Source organism: Corvus brachyrhynchos, unplaced genomic scaffold (assembly GCF_000691975.1).
Source record: "Corvus brachyrhynchos isolate BGI_N302 unplaced genomic scaffold, ASM69197v1 scaffold90, whole genome shotgun sequence".
In the NCBI taxonomy this organism is placed as follows: domain Eukaryota; kingdom Metazoa; phylum Chordata; class Aves; order Passeriformes; family Corvidae; genus Corvus; species Corvus brachyrhynchos.
The window spans coordinates 6,913,179-6,929,366 of record NW_008236932.1 but is presented as its reverse complement, the minus strand read 5'-3'; the positions used below and the strand labels follow the sequence as shown (position 1 = coordinate 6,929,366).

The following is a 16,188-nucleotide window of genomic DNA, read 5'->3' as shown; positions in this document are numbered from 1 at the left end:
TGTTGAACAATCAATTCCTAAAGAGGAAGCAAAACGCAAAATTCAGATAAAAATTTCTACTTGTTTTATTACTTTTTTGCTTTAACCCTCAGTATGTATAAAATGCTGTAAACTATTCCACTGCTGCTCTCAAATTTGAAAGACAAGACTGTGTCCAACTCCTTCACATAACTCAGATGTAATAAACACTTGATTTCAGCATCCAACTTTTCCATTACTCTTATCATTGTTACTTGCAGTTGTGCTACTAGCAAAAAAATTTTTGCCCTTTTTCCACTATTATTTTTCTTAAAATCAGTACCGCAGTTGGAACTTATTATCTGTCCTTCAGAAATTTAGAGTCAAATTTTAAAATCTGAACCAGCCACAACAGTTTATTTATAGTCCAGAAAGAGACAGGTGAACCCTGAGTATTGATTCAGCTCATCCTAAGACAGATGGGAAACACTGAAGTCATCTCTGTACAGACTATACAGAGAAACTTTCAAGACTGCACAGCCTGAACTAGATCATCCCAGAGAGCCTAGAAATGTTACTGTTGTTAACATTAGGATTAGTGAACATTTTATAAAACCCAGTTCATTTTTTCTGATACATTCAGACATACAACAATATAATAATAGAAAAAGCTAGTCAGATTTGCTTTTGTACACAAGAAGAAAACTTTCTACTGAACTACAGAAATTGCAGGGGTTATTTTTCCCTTTTGCTTGCTTTTTGCACATCATGAAACATCTACGTATTGCAGTGGCTTTTAAAATCTGCACGTGAATCCCTAAATTTAAACAGAAAACTGGGAACATTATTTCTTCTTAAAGTATTAGATACAAAAAGACAAAGTATTTGGTCTTAGTCAATTGCTCTATTTTCAGGTACTTCTACAATTGAGTAAGACACCAGCAAGCTTTTTTATTGTATTACTCTGTTGTCAAGCTCTTTAGTACTTAAATTTTATCTAAACCATGAAGCCAGTTTAAGAAATATTTTAGGTAAGCATAATGAAACAAGCCAACCTGGGAGAGTTTTTCATTAGCAGCTTTCATCTCCATATATTTAGCTTGATTTTCCTGCGACGTTTCTTTCATTATGTCATCTGCCACAACCTTTTCACGCTTGATATCTTCTTCTACAGCTTGAATTAACTTTTCTGTGCTGTAAAAATATAAGGGTTTTGTAACTTTCACCAGTTAATATATATTGTAAGCACTCATTTCAAACTCCAGTACTCCTTCAGCCTCACTGAAATGCTCAGTGTAACATCAAAAGCCCAGACTCTATAAAAAAGGAGTTACCAGCTTGTACGTAATCCTCTTGGAGCTGGATTAGGTATACAAACATTCACAAAATGAAATACAGGAGAATTCTCTGCCTTTACAATACCCACACCGTGTTTTTCCAGCACTCCTGCTCTGTCTATCTGCATTGGTCTCAACACTGGCAAAAGTATAGTACTCCCTCTCAGTTGCACTTAATCAGAATTTCTGGAGTAACAACAGACAGTTTGAAATAAAGAAGCTGGTATGCAATTTGTGAATGCACATTAAGAAAATATATTATATAGACATCACGACTTGGCGGTACCAGATGATGATGATGAAAAGATTACTCTTTGCAAAGAATTGCTGATTACAATGGAGAGTGGTTGCAGAAGTCTAAGCAGTGTAGTTTTTTAACTACGCAATAACTAAGAAACTAGGCTTTTTTTACATTCTTGATTCAGGACTTTAATCTTTTTAGGAAATCAATAGTCTGCAAATACAAAAACTTTACCATTTCAGCTATAGTGAGCTACATGCAACTGTCTTAGCAGATTTAAAGAATGCATAAAGAACTGTTTTCACTGTTTTATGGTAAGTCTAGTAATTTCTATGAAATTCCTGAAAGCTAGAGTCAATCTGAGAACACAGTTAAAGGAAATTTAAACAAAACCACTCCTGAGAGTATACCTTATATACATACCCTTATATGTATACCCTTACATAAATATACAGTATAACCTGAACAGTATACCTTAATTCCCTTCATTGTTCATGAAAGATTGCTGCTGAAACAGTTTGCTTGTTTCCAGAGTGATTTCTGCTGTTAAGAATGATAAAATCAGCTGAATACCTTCATCCAGGACTTTTTTTTCTCCTCTTTTTCATTAACTGTTCCCAAGTTGCAAGATGACAAGTGGTAAATTGTGTAACTGACACTATTGGATCAAAGACTGCAGACAAGAATGCCCTCAGGTTTAAGAGACGATGCAAAATATTGGAACTGCACCATGATAATTTCAGGGTAAAGAAATAATGAAAATATTGTAGAAGCAGAGTAGAGTTGCCATTGGAATGGACTTCTGAAGGTTGTCTGGTCCAACCTGTGCACTACTCAAAGCATGGTCACCTAGAGCAGGTTGTCAGCGTCTTTTTCAGGTTTTCAGTATCTTGAAGGATGGATACCCCATAACCTGTTTAGGCAATGCTTTGATGTTTGTTCACTCTTACAAACAGAAGAGTTTTTTCTGATGTTTAAATGGAGTTCCCTGTTCTCCAATATATGGCCATTGTCATTTGTCCTGCCCTTTGGCATCACTGAGAGCAGCTCCACTTTCTTAATCCCTGCCCATCAGGTATTTACTTTGACAAAATACCCCCTAAGCCTTCTCTTCTAGAGATTAAACAATGCCAGTTCCCTCAGCCTTTCCCCACAGTTTTCATCACTTACAAGGAATTCTCAAAAGAGCTTAAAAAATGTAACCACTTCCAACTAGCTTCCAAGGAGATCTATAATCTCCAGGAAACTGAGCATATTATATAAAAATTCCGTCAGGTTAGCAGGCCATGCTGCAAAAATGCTTTCGACCTGATGGTGATGAAACACAACAAAGTGATGATCTCCCACTAAGTATGGCAAATTTGGCAAGCATTGGGACTGAATAAGAAATACTGGATGGCTGTAATACGACATTAAATTTAATACCCTCTTGGGACTAAAACAAATTTATTCAGACGCAGTCCAAAGAACAAGGCCCTCACTGCAAGTGCACCAGTTTATAAATGGCTAATTATGTTACATACGGTAGTGGAAATGAGCTTTTTTTTAAGCTATAAGAGTAGTTTGATCCAAGACCTTTTGGAAGGCGTGGAACTAGGAGTTGTCAGGGAGCTTTCATGTTACTTCTTTACTGAATGCTCCTCATGCCTCAGTGTGGGCCTATGAAAGCTGTTGCAAGGTCTCAGCAGTGACAGTTTCTCTCAAATCAAGCCCAGCTTCAGACATGGAAGAAAGAAAACAGAGAAAGCGCAGTAAAAAATTCAACAAAATGCTAAGGGTGTTGATTTTCAGAAGAAGCCTCCACACTACATGTAATTCTCCTGGAGACACTGCAGTATGGCTTAGAGGGAGCTTGTATTTAAACACAAACATAGTGTCTTTCCTGGAGATCACTGGAACCTTCAGAAAGGGAGAGAATACAGTTTGCTCCATGTATAGCAGTACCACTCTTGAGGGTAGTGGTATCTCAAAGCTCTATGGGATTTCTCTCATCTGTGCCTGAGATTTAAAGCATGTAAAGCAGGACAAGGAATGAAACCTCCTTTTCCAGCCTCCTCTATTCAAAGTGTGTGTGGATAAATTAAAGAGTAGCCTCTTAACATGAGGCACTTCTCCTTTTCTTACATGATATGGACTCCTGGCTAAATACTTCAAGATGATCCAGCATGTCCTTGAGACCAGAAGTGTCTGACTTACTGTGATGCATCTTCTCTGGTAGAGACCTTCTGAGGGGAAGCTGCAACTTAGTGATTTTTCAAGAGGCAGTAAAAAAATCAGAAATGGCTGTCACAGAAACACAGTTTGTTACTGTGAGTAATTTGAACACTATGGATGAAGCTGAATCAGGGATGAAGCTCGGAAAAGCTGCAGAATGTTTTGAGATATTATGCAAAAATAAAGTGCCAATAACAACAAAGACACAGTGAAGCAAAACAATTTCTACAGCCACATATTGGAGAGGAATGGAGATGGAAAGGAGATGAACTCTTCTGTAGTTTGGTGGTGTGCATTGGACAGAACGAGCACTAATGCAAGTAAAAATTTATAGGACACAGTGCCTGTATATCAATATAATCCCTTTTTTTCAGCCTGTACATAGACATTCACTCCAGAGCAAGTATGATTTGTTTTTGGAACTTCTTCCTGAAATACAGTTCTTATTACAGACATCCTTATGTATCGCCCTGCAGCTCCTCTGACGATGATGCTTCCAAGACACAAGCACTAACAGAGTTAACTAGCTACTAGGAAGCTTTACTTTGGTATGCAAATATCCTGACATTTTCTTCATTTGATGACTAATCAAATTAAAAATGAAAGTCTTTTTCCGTCTCCGGAACTTCTTTAATTGATTATAACTCAACTTGCTTGTAAATTACCTGTGGCATTTAAACTCACTGCTTCCTCTACGAACTGGAACTTGACACTTCAGCATATTACAGTTAGACTTTCCTATTGGCTGATGATCCAATTAAATCCCAAGACGATTATAAGAAGTTGCTCAACTTAGTCAATCTTTTGCTAAGGATTTTCTAGGGTTATTATTTTTTTACACTGCCTGGTTATTCATCAGGTACAAAGGTTGAAGAAAAACAAAGTGCTGTTTCACCATGTTATTTCTTGTCAGTGCACTGAAAAATCTACACATAAGTACATATGATACCTGTAAGAAGCAGCAGAAAGGTAAGACACTTAGCATGTCTAATTCAAAATGCAGGCAAAGATTTATTAGTATAACTTTGTTGCTAGACTGGAAGAAAACGTATCTCAAGGTATATTAAAACTTCAGGAATTAATATGAACCTTGGACATGCTGAGTTGTTAAGTAAATTCTACTTCATTAGAAAGCTGGGGAACAGACTCTGAAAATCAGACTGATTATATAAACTCAATAACCTTCCCAGAAAAACAAAAATCATTACATTGTTTTTAAATTATATGATTTTCAAAGTTCTCAGATGGAAATTTTTAAGAAAGCACTTCTAATTACAAGGAAATATCGAAGTACTACCAATGTATTGTCAATGTATTACTAGGCTGAGTTTCTTTTCAAAGCAGTTAGTTTAAACAGCGGTTTGTAAAATCTGTTTCTAGTAAAATGCTGGACTGCAACTAAAATTACAGATGCTTTCCTGTTCTTCTACTGATTATACAGGTTCACATACACAAAATGCAGGCAGTCACATTTGTAAGAAATCCCCTATCTTTTCAGTAGAAACTAAAGTAAGAGCTAGGAATTATGTTTCTGACTTAGACATATGTTCATACCTAAATTTTCAACTTGGTTGCTAGTAACTTACAGTTTAATATTAAGAACAATATTTAATATAGTTTCCAACTCTATTTAAGACAGTTCTTGTCTTGTAATCTGAAAACTACAATAATAACATTTATCTGTATTTATAAATTGCCAGGTTAAGACCTGTTCTGTTTCTGAACATCTAGGAAGCTGTATCTTTAAAGTCCAAATACACTACAAGATCCAGATTTTAAAATAGTAATTTCAGAAATTCTCAAAGTGCATCATGTTTTCCACTAACAATACACAAGCTGGCTAAAAAACTATGCAGGCCACCAGTACCACCACTGACAAGTGCAAAACCTAATACAGAACATAAAAAATTCCACATGGGCTGCTGCTGCTAGCACTCCTTGTCCCTGCCGCGGATAATGGCTAAATGGCAAAAGGTGTATGAACTCTTTTTGTATGCAATATAAGATTCTGACAGAAGTAGAAATACACAATGGATCAGAGCAGACTAAGTGGCATTTATCTTCCTCTTCTTTCCAAGAAGTTATGAAATTTCCAGGCTGATTCAGTTAGGTGAGTGAGGTCAATCCTCTGACATGCAAATATATAGAAGTTATCAAATAGACTTGACGAGTTTGTTCTATGACCTCATTTATATCATAATGATCAGCAAAGGCCTCCTGGCACTCATTTTAAGGACTGGTGGAGGTTTTGTAAATCTGATGGGCTGCCTATACTTACCATTGTTCGTGCAATTAAACTTCCTTATGTAATTTCTCCCACTCTTTTCTGTTAAATTCAGTGAATGCTCTGTACAGCTCACTTTAAACAAGTATCTTACACTTTACCTTTTGGGTTTCTTTTACTCTGGAAGATATCTGGCAAGGAGATACTAAGATTAAATGCCTATCTTTTCAGATGCTTAAGAAAAACTGGAAAAATTAAAGATTCATTGACTTTCACACAACATTTTCATTCAAGTGTGGCATAAACAGGGACTAACTTGTCACAGACATGGTGTTAACATTTCTGCTCAAAATGAATAGATAGTGCAAATAGTGCCTGATTCAAAGGCAATGACTGAGAGACCCCTTCTTTGAGAGATGTTAATACCACAGTAAATACTATTTGTAGGATCTTTCCTAACTTTCAAAAAACAAGGCTCAAATCTGTACAAAAACTCCATCACTAGAGACTGAACCATGTTTACTTAGTTCCAAAGATCAGAGCAACAACTATACCTTCCTAATAGAGAAATCCAGATTTATGTCATTTTATAGGTTATATTATGGACAATAAAGAGATCGAAAGATTGATCTTCTAATTAAAAATTCACAGAAAATGCTTAGTAACTTGCATAAGAACATACAAGAAATCTGACTGGACAAACCAACAATTGTCTAGTACAGTACCTACCTCTGTCAGAGGCAATGAGAGAAATTGTACAGGGAGAGCACGCAAGCATCAATACTTTCTGCAGTTTACTCCAGTCATAGTCTTTCAGTACCCATAATTGCTTGAACAGGGATACTAAAGAGTACAGCCCTGCCTATTTGTTTTATACATTTATGATGTTTTTCTCTATTAACTTCTCTAACCAATCCCTTTTCTATTTGCTGATACAGTCTGCACACTGGATTTTAGGTTTGGCTCAATTAAGTGAAAGCTGGTTCTGATACCCCCTGTTTCTCCACTTAATTTTACATTAGAAAGTATTTATGTAGAACAAAATTTATTAAACTATCATTGAAATAATTGTATCTATTAATACGTTAAACTACCGCTACAGAAGACACTGGTACTCTGGTCTTGATGTGCAAACATGCTTTTTACTAGGCTCCAAACATGAAACTCTACTGGCTTGTGATCTGGGCTGGAATGCTGTTTCTGAATCCAGTAACTGCTGACTGCAACATTACTTCCCAAACTGTAAGTTTTACATTGATCTGGACTACCCTTATTTTTGAAAGATACATTTGAAGCAGAAAGCACTTTAAAAACTGTTTCATAAACATATGTCCTGAAGAAAGAAATACAAAAATGCAAGTAAGAAGTAGTGTAATGGACAGTTAGCTGATGGCAGTCATTGTAAGTGGGTGAACAACACTGAAACCTATTTGAGATGATTTTGTACCTCAAATTCTTCCAGACAACAAGAATGCCTCTTTACATATATAAATAAATGTACTCTTCTCAGAAAATAGAAATATTTCAAGGTATTGAGAGCAAACACTCAAATCTGAAAAGACTGCAGCTACGCTAAACTTCAACACAGAAAACCAAAATGAAGTGCTATAACAAATATATATATAATAAATGTTTTGTTGAAGGTCTGCTCTAAGGATGTTATTTTAAATTAAGAGTAAACATAGGTGTTTTTTAAAAAATACATTACAGAAGGCATATTTGAATTAATTTGCAGTCTTGAATAAACTTTCTCTATGACACCTTCTTTCCAGATTATGTAGGAAAGGAGTTCATTTTTTACCCAACAAATAATTAATTCCAAATATTAATTCCAAAACAGTGTGCCAAACTGGTTACATTTTGGATGACCATCACCTAAAGACCCTTGCATCTAAGCACAGAGCTCAGCACTAAGTGCTCTGGAACATCAGGTCTCTACACACAAGGAGGATTCATTCTGCTGTTATCACCAGACCATGAGTTAATTAAGAAAGATATAAATAAAACTTCATGAAGAGCAATGTAACTTTTCTTTTAAAGTGACAGCATTACAAAATAGAAGTTTTCTCTTGCCTTCAACAGTCCTCACTGAGACACCTTTATTAGTAAACTTTTCCACTGTATTTAATTGTTGTCACTCTCTTTTTTTCAACAGGTTGCTTGTGAGGAGTCTGGAAAAAACCTCTTTAATATCCCCCTCAACCTTCTTCAAAATGTCACTAAATTAAGCCTCAAAAACAATAAAATCACTTTAGAAGATCATGACAAAGAGATTCTTGGACATTTTATTAACCTCACTGAACTTCATCTGAATGAAAACAACATTACTGTATTATGCAATAACAGCTTCTACAATCTGAAAAAACTCATAACTCTGGATATTAGCAACAACTCTATTAGCACTGTTCATAAAGCAGCATTTGCAGGATTAAAGCAACTCTCAGTGTTGAATCTATCCTATAACATGATTGCTCAGCTGGATTCAGATACATTTACTTTTCTAGAAAGCCTGACAGTTTTAAATCTACAGTATAACTTTCTGAAATATTTTCATATAAAATCATCTTTTAAACTGATTAAAATTGTTTTAGCTGGAAACCCATGGATCTGCTCCTGTGACCTCCTTGACTTACAGATATGGCTAACTGCCTCCAATGTGACATTGGGTAAGTTTTGGTAAGGGCAGCATTTCATATTTTTTTACATCAAATAGCTTAACTGTGCATTTTTTTCTGATGTGGATAAAATCCACCACCAATTTACCCATATTATGCAGTAATACAATAGCTATCCATGAGATTTTTTTAGATTAGAGTGCCAAAAAATTACCACTAACTCATAGCCTCTTCCCTGCTCACATTCACAGAAAATGAAAGCAACACTACATGTACATTGCCAAACACGGAAAAAATCTCCATCAAGATGGCAGCTATCCAACCTGCTGACTGCAAAGCTGAAAAGACTCTTTTAGAAAACACTGTAACTTCCACTCCTGCTGTTAGTCTTAGAAGTAGTGCCTTAATAACAGTTCTGACTCCAAACAACATCACTGGAAACAATGGAACACGAGCAGGTAATACACAGATATTTCACTTTACTGCTTATGAGCTGTTTGATTTGCTGTTCCAAGACTCTATATTGTTTTGCATTCCTAGTACACTATGACTCTTCCATAAAAGCCAGGGCTACAGAACAAGCATATTTCCAGGTTCTTGTAGACAGTCACACACATTACAAGGAATGTTAAGGTTTACTGAGTAAGTGTTCAAAACAGATAAACCCCCCCATTCTTAAATGATACTAAAAAATGATGATGAAATTTCAAAGCCCTAAAATTCAGATAAATTGTCTAGATCTCTGCCTAACAGAACAAGGAAAGTAACTTTAAAAAAAATTTGCTTTTTCCAAACTAACTGCTTTCTACATGTAGCTGTGCTCCTAAAATGTGATAGCGTGAACTTACAGATTTTTCTCCCATCCTAAATGTGTTCAGTATAAAGGACATGAATGCACATTGCACATTCTCTGGAAATTTCAGTGATAGTCTCCTCACCTTTCTTCACCTTTCAATGTTAATCTTACGTGCAAGTCTTCAATCCTGAAAAGCTTTACTTCTTCCTTCTGGCTAACGTAGGAAATACATCTAAAGATATATACACAAATGATAAGCTATCACTGTGACATGTTTCTTTAGCTGTACCACCTTACAATTTGTTTTAGGGTAGTGGCCAGCACATAAAAACAGCTTCTAAATAAAGACTATTGGCAAATATAGTTTACTGAATTTTTTATTATTAAAGAAACACAACTGAAAGGATATGTCAAAGACATCTTATTTTAGGGTTCAGACATTATTACCAGATAAAAAGTAAAGCCTCGGAAATAAAATTTGAAACCAATTACTGATGATTTTTTTCCAAAGCCTAACCTTGGAATTTAACTTTCAGAAAAAAAATCTTTTATTTTTTTTTTTAAATCTTTTATATGTCCCCAGAACTTTACCTTTGAAATAGACTTTGAAACAATTATTTTTTATAAATATGCAAGGTAGACTTATATTGCTATGAAATGAGATGCACATATATTACCAATCTCTGTGATGTTATTGACTCCATAACACAGCAACAACATTCTACAAAAGCTCTAGAGACAGTAATTCCCCTATCAATGTTTACTTTGTGAGTTCTCAATTTAACTATGAAAAAAATCCTACAAGAGTTCTTGCTAGTATTCCTCATGAAGATAACTCTTCTTTTTTCCTGTTTTTTTTAAAGAGTTACCACTTGTTGGCAAAAGTTGGACCTTCCTAGTGGGTGTCCTAGGGTTTGTCCTAGGCACTACACTCCTGATTTTTACTGCTGTAAAATGCCCAGCATGGTATCACTACTTGATCAGCTACCGTCACCGTCGTCTGGAAGAAAATAACTCAGAGATGTTTGAACAGGAGTTCTCAGCTGACACGTGCTCTTCTCCTTCAGTATCGGGTACAAGCAGTGAAGAACCCATCGTAATATTTGAGAAAGTTCATGCATGCAGAGATGAAGAAGATGGATTTATTGAGGATAAATACATAGATATTTATGTAAATGAGGAGCATTAATGTCTTAAACAATGGATGCTGAACTGACATTTTAAAAACATTGTACTCTTATACTTCCATTTTATGCTGCCCTTGTACAAGACAGAATGAAGTTATGCAGTCTGTCTCCTTTCATCTTGCCAAATCCGCAACAAGATTTTGCTGCGTCAATCACAAAGTTAAAAAATGGGGTCATATGCATGCATTATTGACACAACAAATACTTCAAACCATGCAAAAAATACTCATAATCCACTTTTTTATAAAATCTATTTGGCTACTTATATTGGGGGGCCTAATGTATATTGTTTGACATGAACAAAGTAGCAGGTGATGTTGGCATAATCACGAATACTTTCATTGTGAGGAGGTCTAGAAGAGAAAAATAATTTCTCAAAAATGTTGAAGCTGACCACAGCCAGACTGGGGGCTGGCTTCAAATCAGCGCTGGAACAGCTCTGCAGTCTATTAGGCAAAACTAACACAATCAGAGAATGGAGCATTTGGGTATTTTTTTACCCAAATTAGCAGAGCAAGAAAGACCAACTGCTGTATTCCCAAAAACTTGTATGTACAGTGCAACGATAAATTACCATTACTGCATTGCTACTGAACCAAGTATTTTCTCTTCATATTTTCTTAACACTTAAAAATGCATTCAGGGTGCAACAGACACATTTGCAAGCTGTTGAAAACTGCAGTATTAATGCAATGTGACATTATTAACTGGTAAATTGGTTGCTTCGGATGGCTTACTGGTATATAAAGCCTCATTGCTTTCACTGGCAATGAGCAGGATCATATAGCATTCTCCTGCACCCCTCTTGTGCCTAAATTAACTATCTCAAAAACTCACCCTCTCAGCCTATCACTACACAAGCCATTCTCACAAAATTCTTACTAATTCCTATTGCAAGCATCTCACAGTCCTCATCTTTCCCTCTACACAGCCTTACCTTACCAGAAAGGCAAAGGTCTAGTTCCCACTTCTGCTTGCTTTCTTCACTCTGCTACAACACAACAAAACTCCCAAAACTTGACACCAGATTGCCAAGAGACAGGACTCTCCATTGCCATCTAACTCTTCCTGAATGACATAGTAATTATCTTCAGGGGAGTAACAGGAGTTTAACACTAGGAACTCCAGCTGCAACCTGGCACTAACATATCATCTTGAAATTGTTCAGGCATCACTTCCGATATGCATTGCACTGTTAGGCTAACAGGTAACATTTCAACTTTCCCAAGCTGAGATAGGAGAAATTGAGTTATTCAAAGATGAAAAACATACACTTAATGTACTTACACTTGTCTTTCTGTGAAAATTTTATCCATACTCTGAGTGTCTCGGTCATTCTGAACCTTTAACTTAAAAAAAAAAAAAAAAAAATTGGAGCACAACCAAGTTTGTAATAAATCATGGAACCATACAGGTTGGAAAACACCTCTAAGATCATCAGATCCAACCCTTAATTCAGCACTGACAAGCTCACCATTAAACCATATCCCTAAATACGGCATGTACACATCTTTTGAATACTTCTAGAGAAATTGATTCACTCACTATTACTCTGGGATCTATTACTGAAACACTTAGCAAAATACCTTTAAAACTACACGGACAGGATGAAAGGCATTCTTCTCTTTATTACACAGACATTGTATCTTATTATTCAATCAAATGCAAGGGAAAAAAAGCTGTTTTGACCAAGAAATATTCAGGTAATTTTTCAAGTTATCAAAACAACCTTTACTGAAACTGGTTTCTTTTGCTTATGGACAAATTGATCATAAGAAATAAAATACGCCACTCACGCCTTAACACTTAAGAGTACATGTTAGAAAATAAAGAAGGAAAGCAAAGGAAGAACAAAACTCATTAATTTTGTGATAGCTATGTCAGAGACCTATTTACTATTTTTTACACTGGAGACATTTAAAAGGCTGAAGACAAAAGAGAACTTAATGTACAGAAGACCAGGCAGCTTTACAAGGCAGCGTAGTCTACCTAAATTTACCTCTCCTAAGACTAGTGTCCTGTGCTCCCAAAAAATAAAAAAGATATTTTAACGCTCATAATTTGGGTTGGGATAACACCCCTCTTAAATTTAAATCACAGAAAACTATCATGGGGCTGTTAACACAACACTTCAGGCAATTGTCTTACTGCTAACCTGTTGCCAACATTATGAATAATTTAACTGGAAAAAAATGGCTAAGTTTTAAGTCAGTGCTATGCTTTGTTAGATATGTCAGACATTCAAAGCACCAAGAAAGTGACACACCATTTCACTGCTAAAGTATAGTAAATATCGTAATTCTTACCATATTGTAATCACGGATCACTTCTGCCATATCTGTACTGGTGTTAAGTATATCCAGAACCTGAAACAAGACAGAATTCCAACCTGTTACTGCTCTCATTTTCTTTAAAAAAAAAAAAAAAAAAAAAAAATCAGACAAAGGGTTCATGAAAGCACAGCAAATTTCAGCTATTGCAAATGGAAAAAACATGATTTGGGAATCTGAATAGATTACATGTCATTTTCAGGAATAATCATCATCATATGTAGCTGTTCTAAGCACTGAAATATTACACAGCACAAATTTCTTAAATCCATATGCAGATGCTTCTCCTAATGTATAGTACACTTTTTGTTTTCCTCTGTTTCCATCTCTTTCCTTTCCAATAACTGAATAAAGGCGGTGCTAACCAGTATATTTTTACATAGAAATGTAAAAAAAAAAGATTCCAAATGAGGCAAAAGCAATAAAAAGTTAAGTAAGAGAATAAACGGGATAGCATTCAATATCAAAATTTGACAGCAGCATACCATGTTGTAGTCTGCTAGTTGACCTTGAAAATCTTTGATTTCACCAGCTAAAGCCTCTGCCCTAAATATGAAACAAAAAGTCAAACTTCAAATTATAAGATTTGTATATGTAAAAATAAAATAATAAAAAAAAAAAATTATTCACTGATTCCTTGAAGCCTGCCCAATACTTGAAAATAGTCTTTTGACTTAGAAAGTTAGCACTGCATTAACTGCAATACATCTCACCGTTTTTCATAGGACAAATAGACAGATTTCTCTTGCTTGTACATTTCTACTTCTTCCTGCAGCTTGTTAATTTCTGTTGTAAGTTCATTTGTTTTACTTCTGAAAAAAAATAAACAAAAAAGAATCATCAACATTTGGATGTACAACTAAAGCACAGGCAGAACAGAAAATATATTTTACATTAGGAGATTTGAAATTAGTATCTCTCACACTGCACTTCGTTTCAACTCAGCATTTCTAAGAAGAGGCAAGTGTGGAAAAAAGCAAAATTGTTGTATCAGATAAAGTCCTAAGTAGTTGCTGGAAAACCTTGGTATGAAATAAAATGTTTTAATTAGCTTTTTGTCTCTGCTGGTAGAACAGATGTGGACAGAAAAAACCCACAGTATAAATTCACAAAATGGGGGTATCATCCATACTTAAAATGACATCTTTTAGGACCAGTTATTCAAAACTGTAATATGATCAACTGATAAAATCCTGCATGCAATAGTTTGCACAAGGTCTTGTGTTTGTCATTGCTAGCTGAATGCATAATCCAAGTAAGCCACCTGAAATGTACAATAAAAAACCTTTAGTATGCAATGCTACTTCTGACAAATGGAGCTATCAGACCTAACAAACATTAGAGGTGGAAGCTCAGAATCACTGACCCCCCCCTTTACTAATGCTGTGTGAGAGCATTTAATTTATCAAGCCTAACTACAAAACCTCAAGGGAATCTACTTCCTTTCTTCCTACAGAATATCTACATACAAAATAACTTTCACTCTTATAGCAGCACTCTTCTAACAGCTCACTATAAGTGAACACCACCTATTGCATGCTGTTGTCAAGCTTCAACTCTGTGTCTGAAAAGGAACAGACGTGTTGTTAAGACATACCTCAGCACACCAAGGTAGTATGTTTTATCCATTATCTGTCTCTGAGGACCTGATAAAAGAGAACAATATGATATTCTGTTAAAAAAAACCCTAAGTTAGATGAACTGTAAATTAGGAAAACAATCTGCAAAATTTACAGTCAAAAAAATTACAACTAATATAATCTAGTGTTCTTAAATAGATATTATCTCATTAAAAAAAAGGAAGATATTTTTAGACTGCTGCGAAGAGAAACATTACTAATACAAATATATGAATAGTTACTACATAATAGAGTGTTTCAAGTATTCTGCAGTGATGGAAGAAGACACAATAATCTTGTTCTATTCTTTTGAATTATTTTTAAAGACAGCTCAGTTACAGAAAAATGTTTATCTTCTTTGGTTGTCAAGAGCAATGACAATAAGAGGAATGCTTTAATTTTCTCTCTCTTTTTGCTGCTCTTTTTAATCACAGCTCTTCACTCTGAAATTTATACAGTGATGAAAAGCTTTCCTATAACAACCTAAATATTCTTTCAAAATGTTTGCAGACAGCTTGATGGCTATTTTCATTACAAAATACCTTTCATTGCAGTTTTTATTCCACTTAATCCCTGCTGAGTCACTGGACGGTCTGCAACTTTAACCTGAGATGATAAGACTCCTCCAGGAGTCAAAGAACCACCACGAGAACCAGGTCTTGCTGTACTAGGAGGCATCTATTAAAAAAAAAAAAAAAAATCTACCAAATCTGAGTTATTACTTTATTATCCTGAAGCAATTGCCAAAGCAATTAAAAACTTCAGTTAGTCTCTATACTCTTTCTGTAGGAATCTTTCAGCATTTACATCTCTTCAGGGAAGCAAAGCTTCAGTCGAATGTCTGTTGTAGAAAGCAAGGGATTACCTTTGAGCAACTGTTCATTGTTACATCTATCTGCAACGTTAATGCTATTCAGGTCTCCCAGGTGAACTCTGGATGCTGCACCTCCCTGACCCCCTCCAAACAAGGTTAGCAAAACTTTATATAAAATTGAAATATTAAATTCTTCCTAAAAAAGAACTTCTCCTCACTCATGGTACTAAAAAAACAAGAAAAGATTAGCAAAAAAAAAAAGGACAAAAATCTAAATATATCAAAATCAATGATAATCAATGACATTTTCTAACATACCGCTGTTCCTATTCTGCCTGCTGACGGAGTCCTTGATGAAGAGGCAGGCCTTGATGAAGAGGTCACCCCTACTCCTGCTCTTGAAGAAGAACGAGCTGTGGGAGGTCTGTTACTGCTGGCCATATTCGTTTGCTTTTTAACTTCTCTCTGGCAAGAAGAGAAATCATCCTTTGATTTGCACAAGGTCCTTGAACTATGAGAAACCGACTCTTTAAAAAATAACTCTCACTAAAATAAGTTGAGGGGAGTTGGTTTTGTTTTTTTGTTATCCGCAAAGCACTTCCTTACTGGATGGTACAGGACAGCGGCAGGGCTCAGGAAGGACCACGTATCGTCCAGGAGTAAGCTGGGGCAGCAGTCTCTCTTCACTGCTTAGTGAGCCCTCAGCTTATTCTTGTGGCACTTATTATTTCAGTATCTGAATGTAAATCTTTAATGAAACAAACTGGAAGCGAGCAACTGCTGCAAATACTCATTTCGGTTATCTACAAACGGTACGTAAGCCCTCAACCGTCACTACAACGATCCCAAACTG

General features: G+C 35.6%; 2 protein-coding genes across 2 annotated transcripts in view; one reads left to right on the top strand and one right to left on the bottom strand.

Annotated features, from left to right (window-relative positions):
* IFT74 (intraflagellar transport 74) overlaps positions 1-15,834 on the bottom strand; it is a 36,323-nt gene extending 20,489 nt beyond the window's left edge. Inside the window, 10 exon segments of the mRNA XM_017728362.1 lie at positions 1-2; positions 4-17; positions 1,014-1,152; positions 11,860-11,921; positions 12,879-12,938; positions 13,388-13,448; positions 13,616-13,714; positions 14,500-14,548; positions 15,064-15,199; positions 15,654-15,834. The exon segment at positions 1-2 is cut by the window's left edge and continues 44 nt beyond it. Coding sequence (XP_017583851.1) covers positions 1-2; positions 4-17; positions 1,014-1,152; positions 11,860-11,921; positions 12,879-12,938; positions 13,388-13,448; positions 13,616-13,714; positions 14,500-14,548; positions 15,064-15,199; positions 15,654-15,776 — 745 coding nt within the window. The 5' untranslated portion in view covers positions 15,777-15,834.
* Positions 1,164-10,673, top strand: LRRC19 (leucine rich repeat containing 19). Its single transcript, XM_017728364.1, has 5 exons — positions 1,164-4,719; positions 7,124-7,216; positions 8,130-8,640; positions 8,841-9,047; positions 10,249-10,673. Exons 1-5 carry the CDS (start codon positions 4,693-4,695, stop codon positions 10,572-10,574), a joined length of 1,164 nt encoding a protein of 387 aa, XP_017583853.1. The 5' UTR covers positions 1,164-4,692; the 3' UTR covers positions 10,575-10,673.
* Positions 15,835-16,188: the final 354 nt, after the last annotated feature.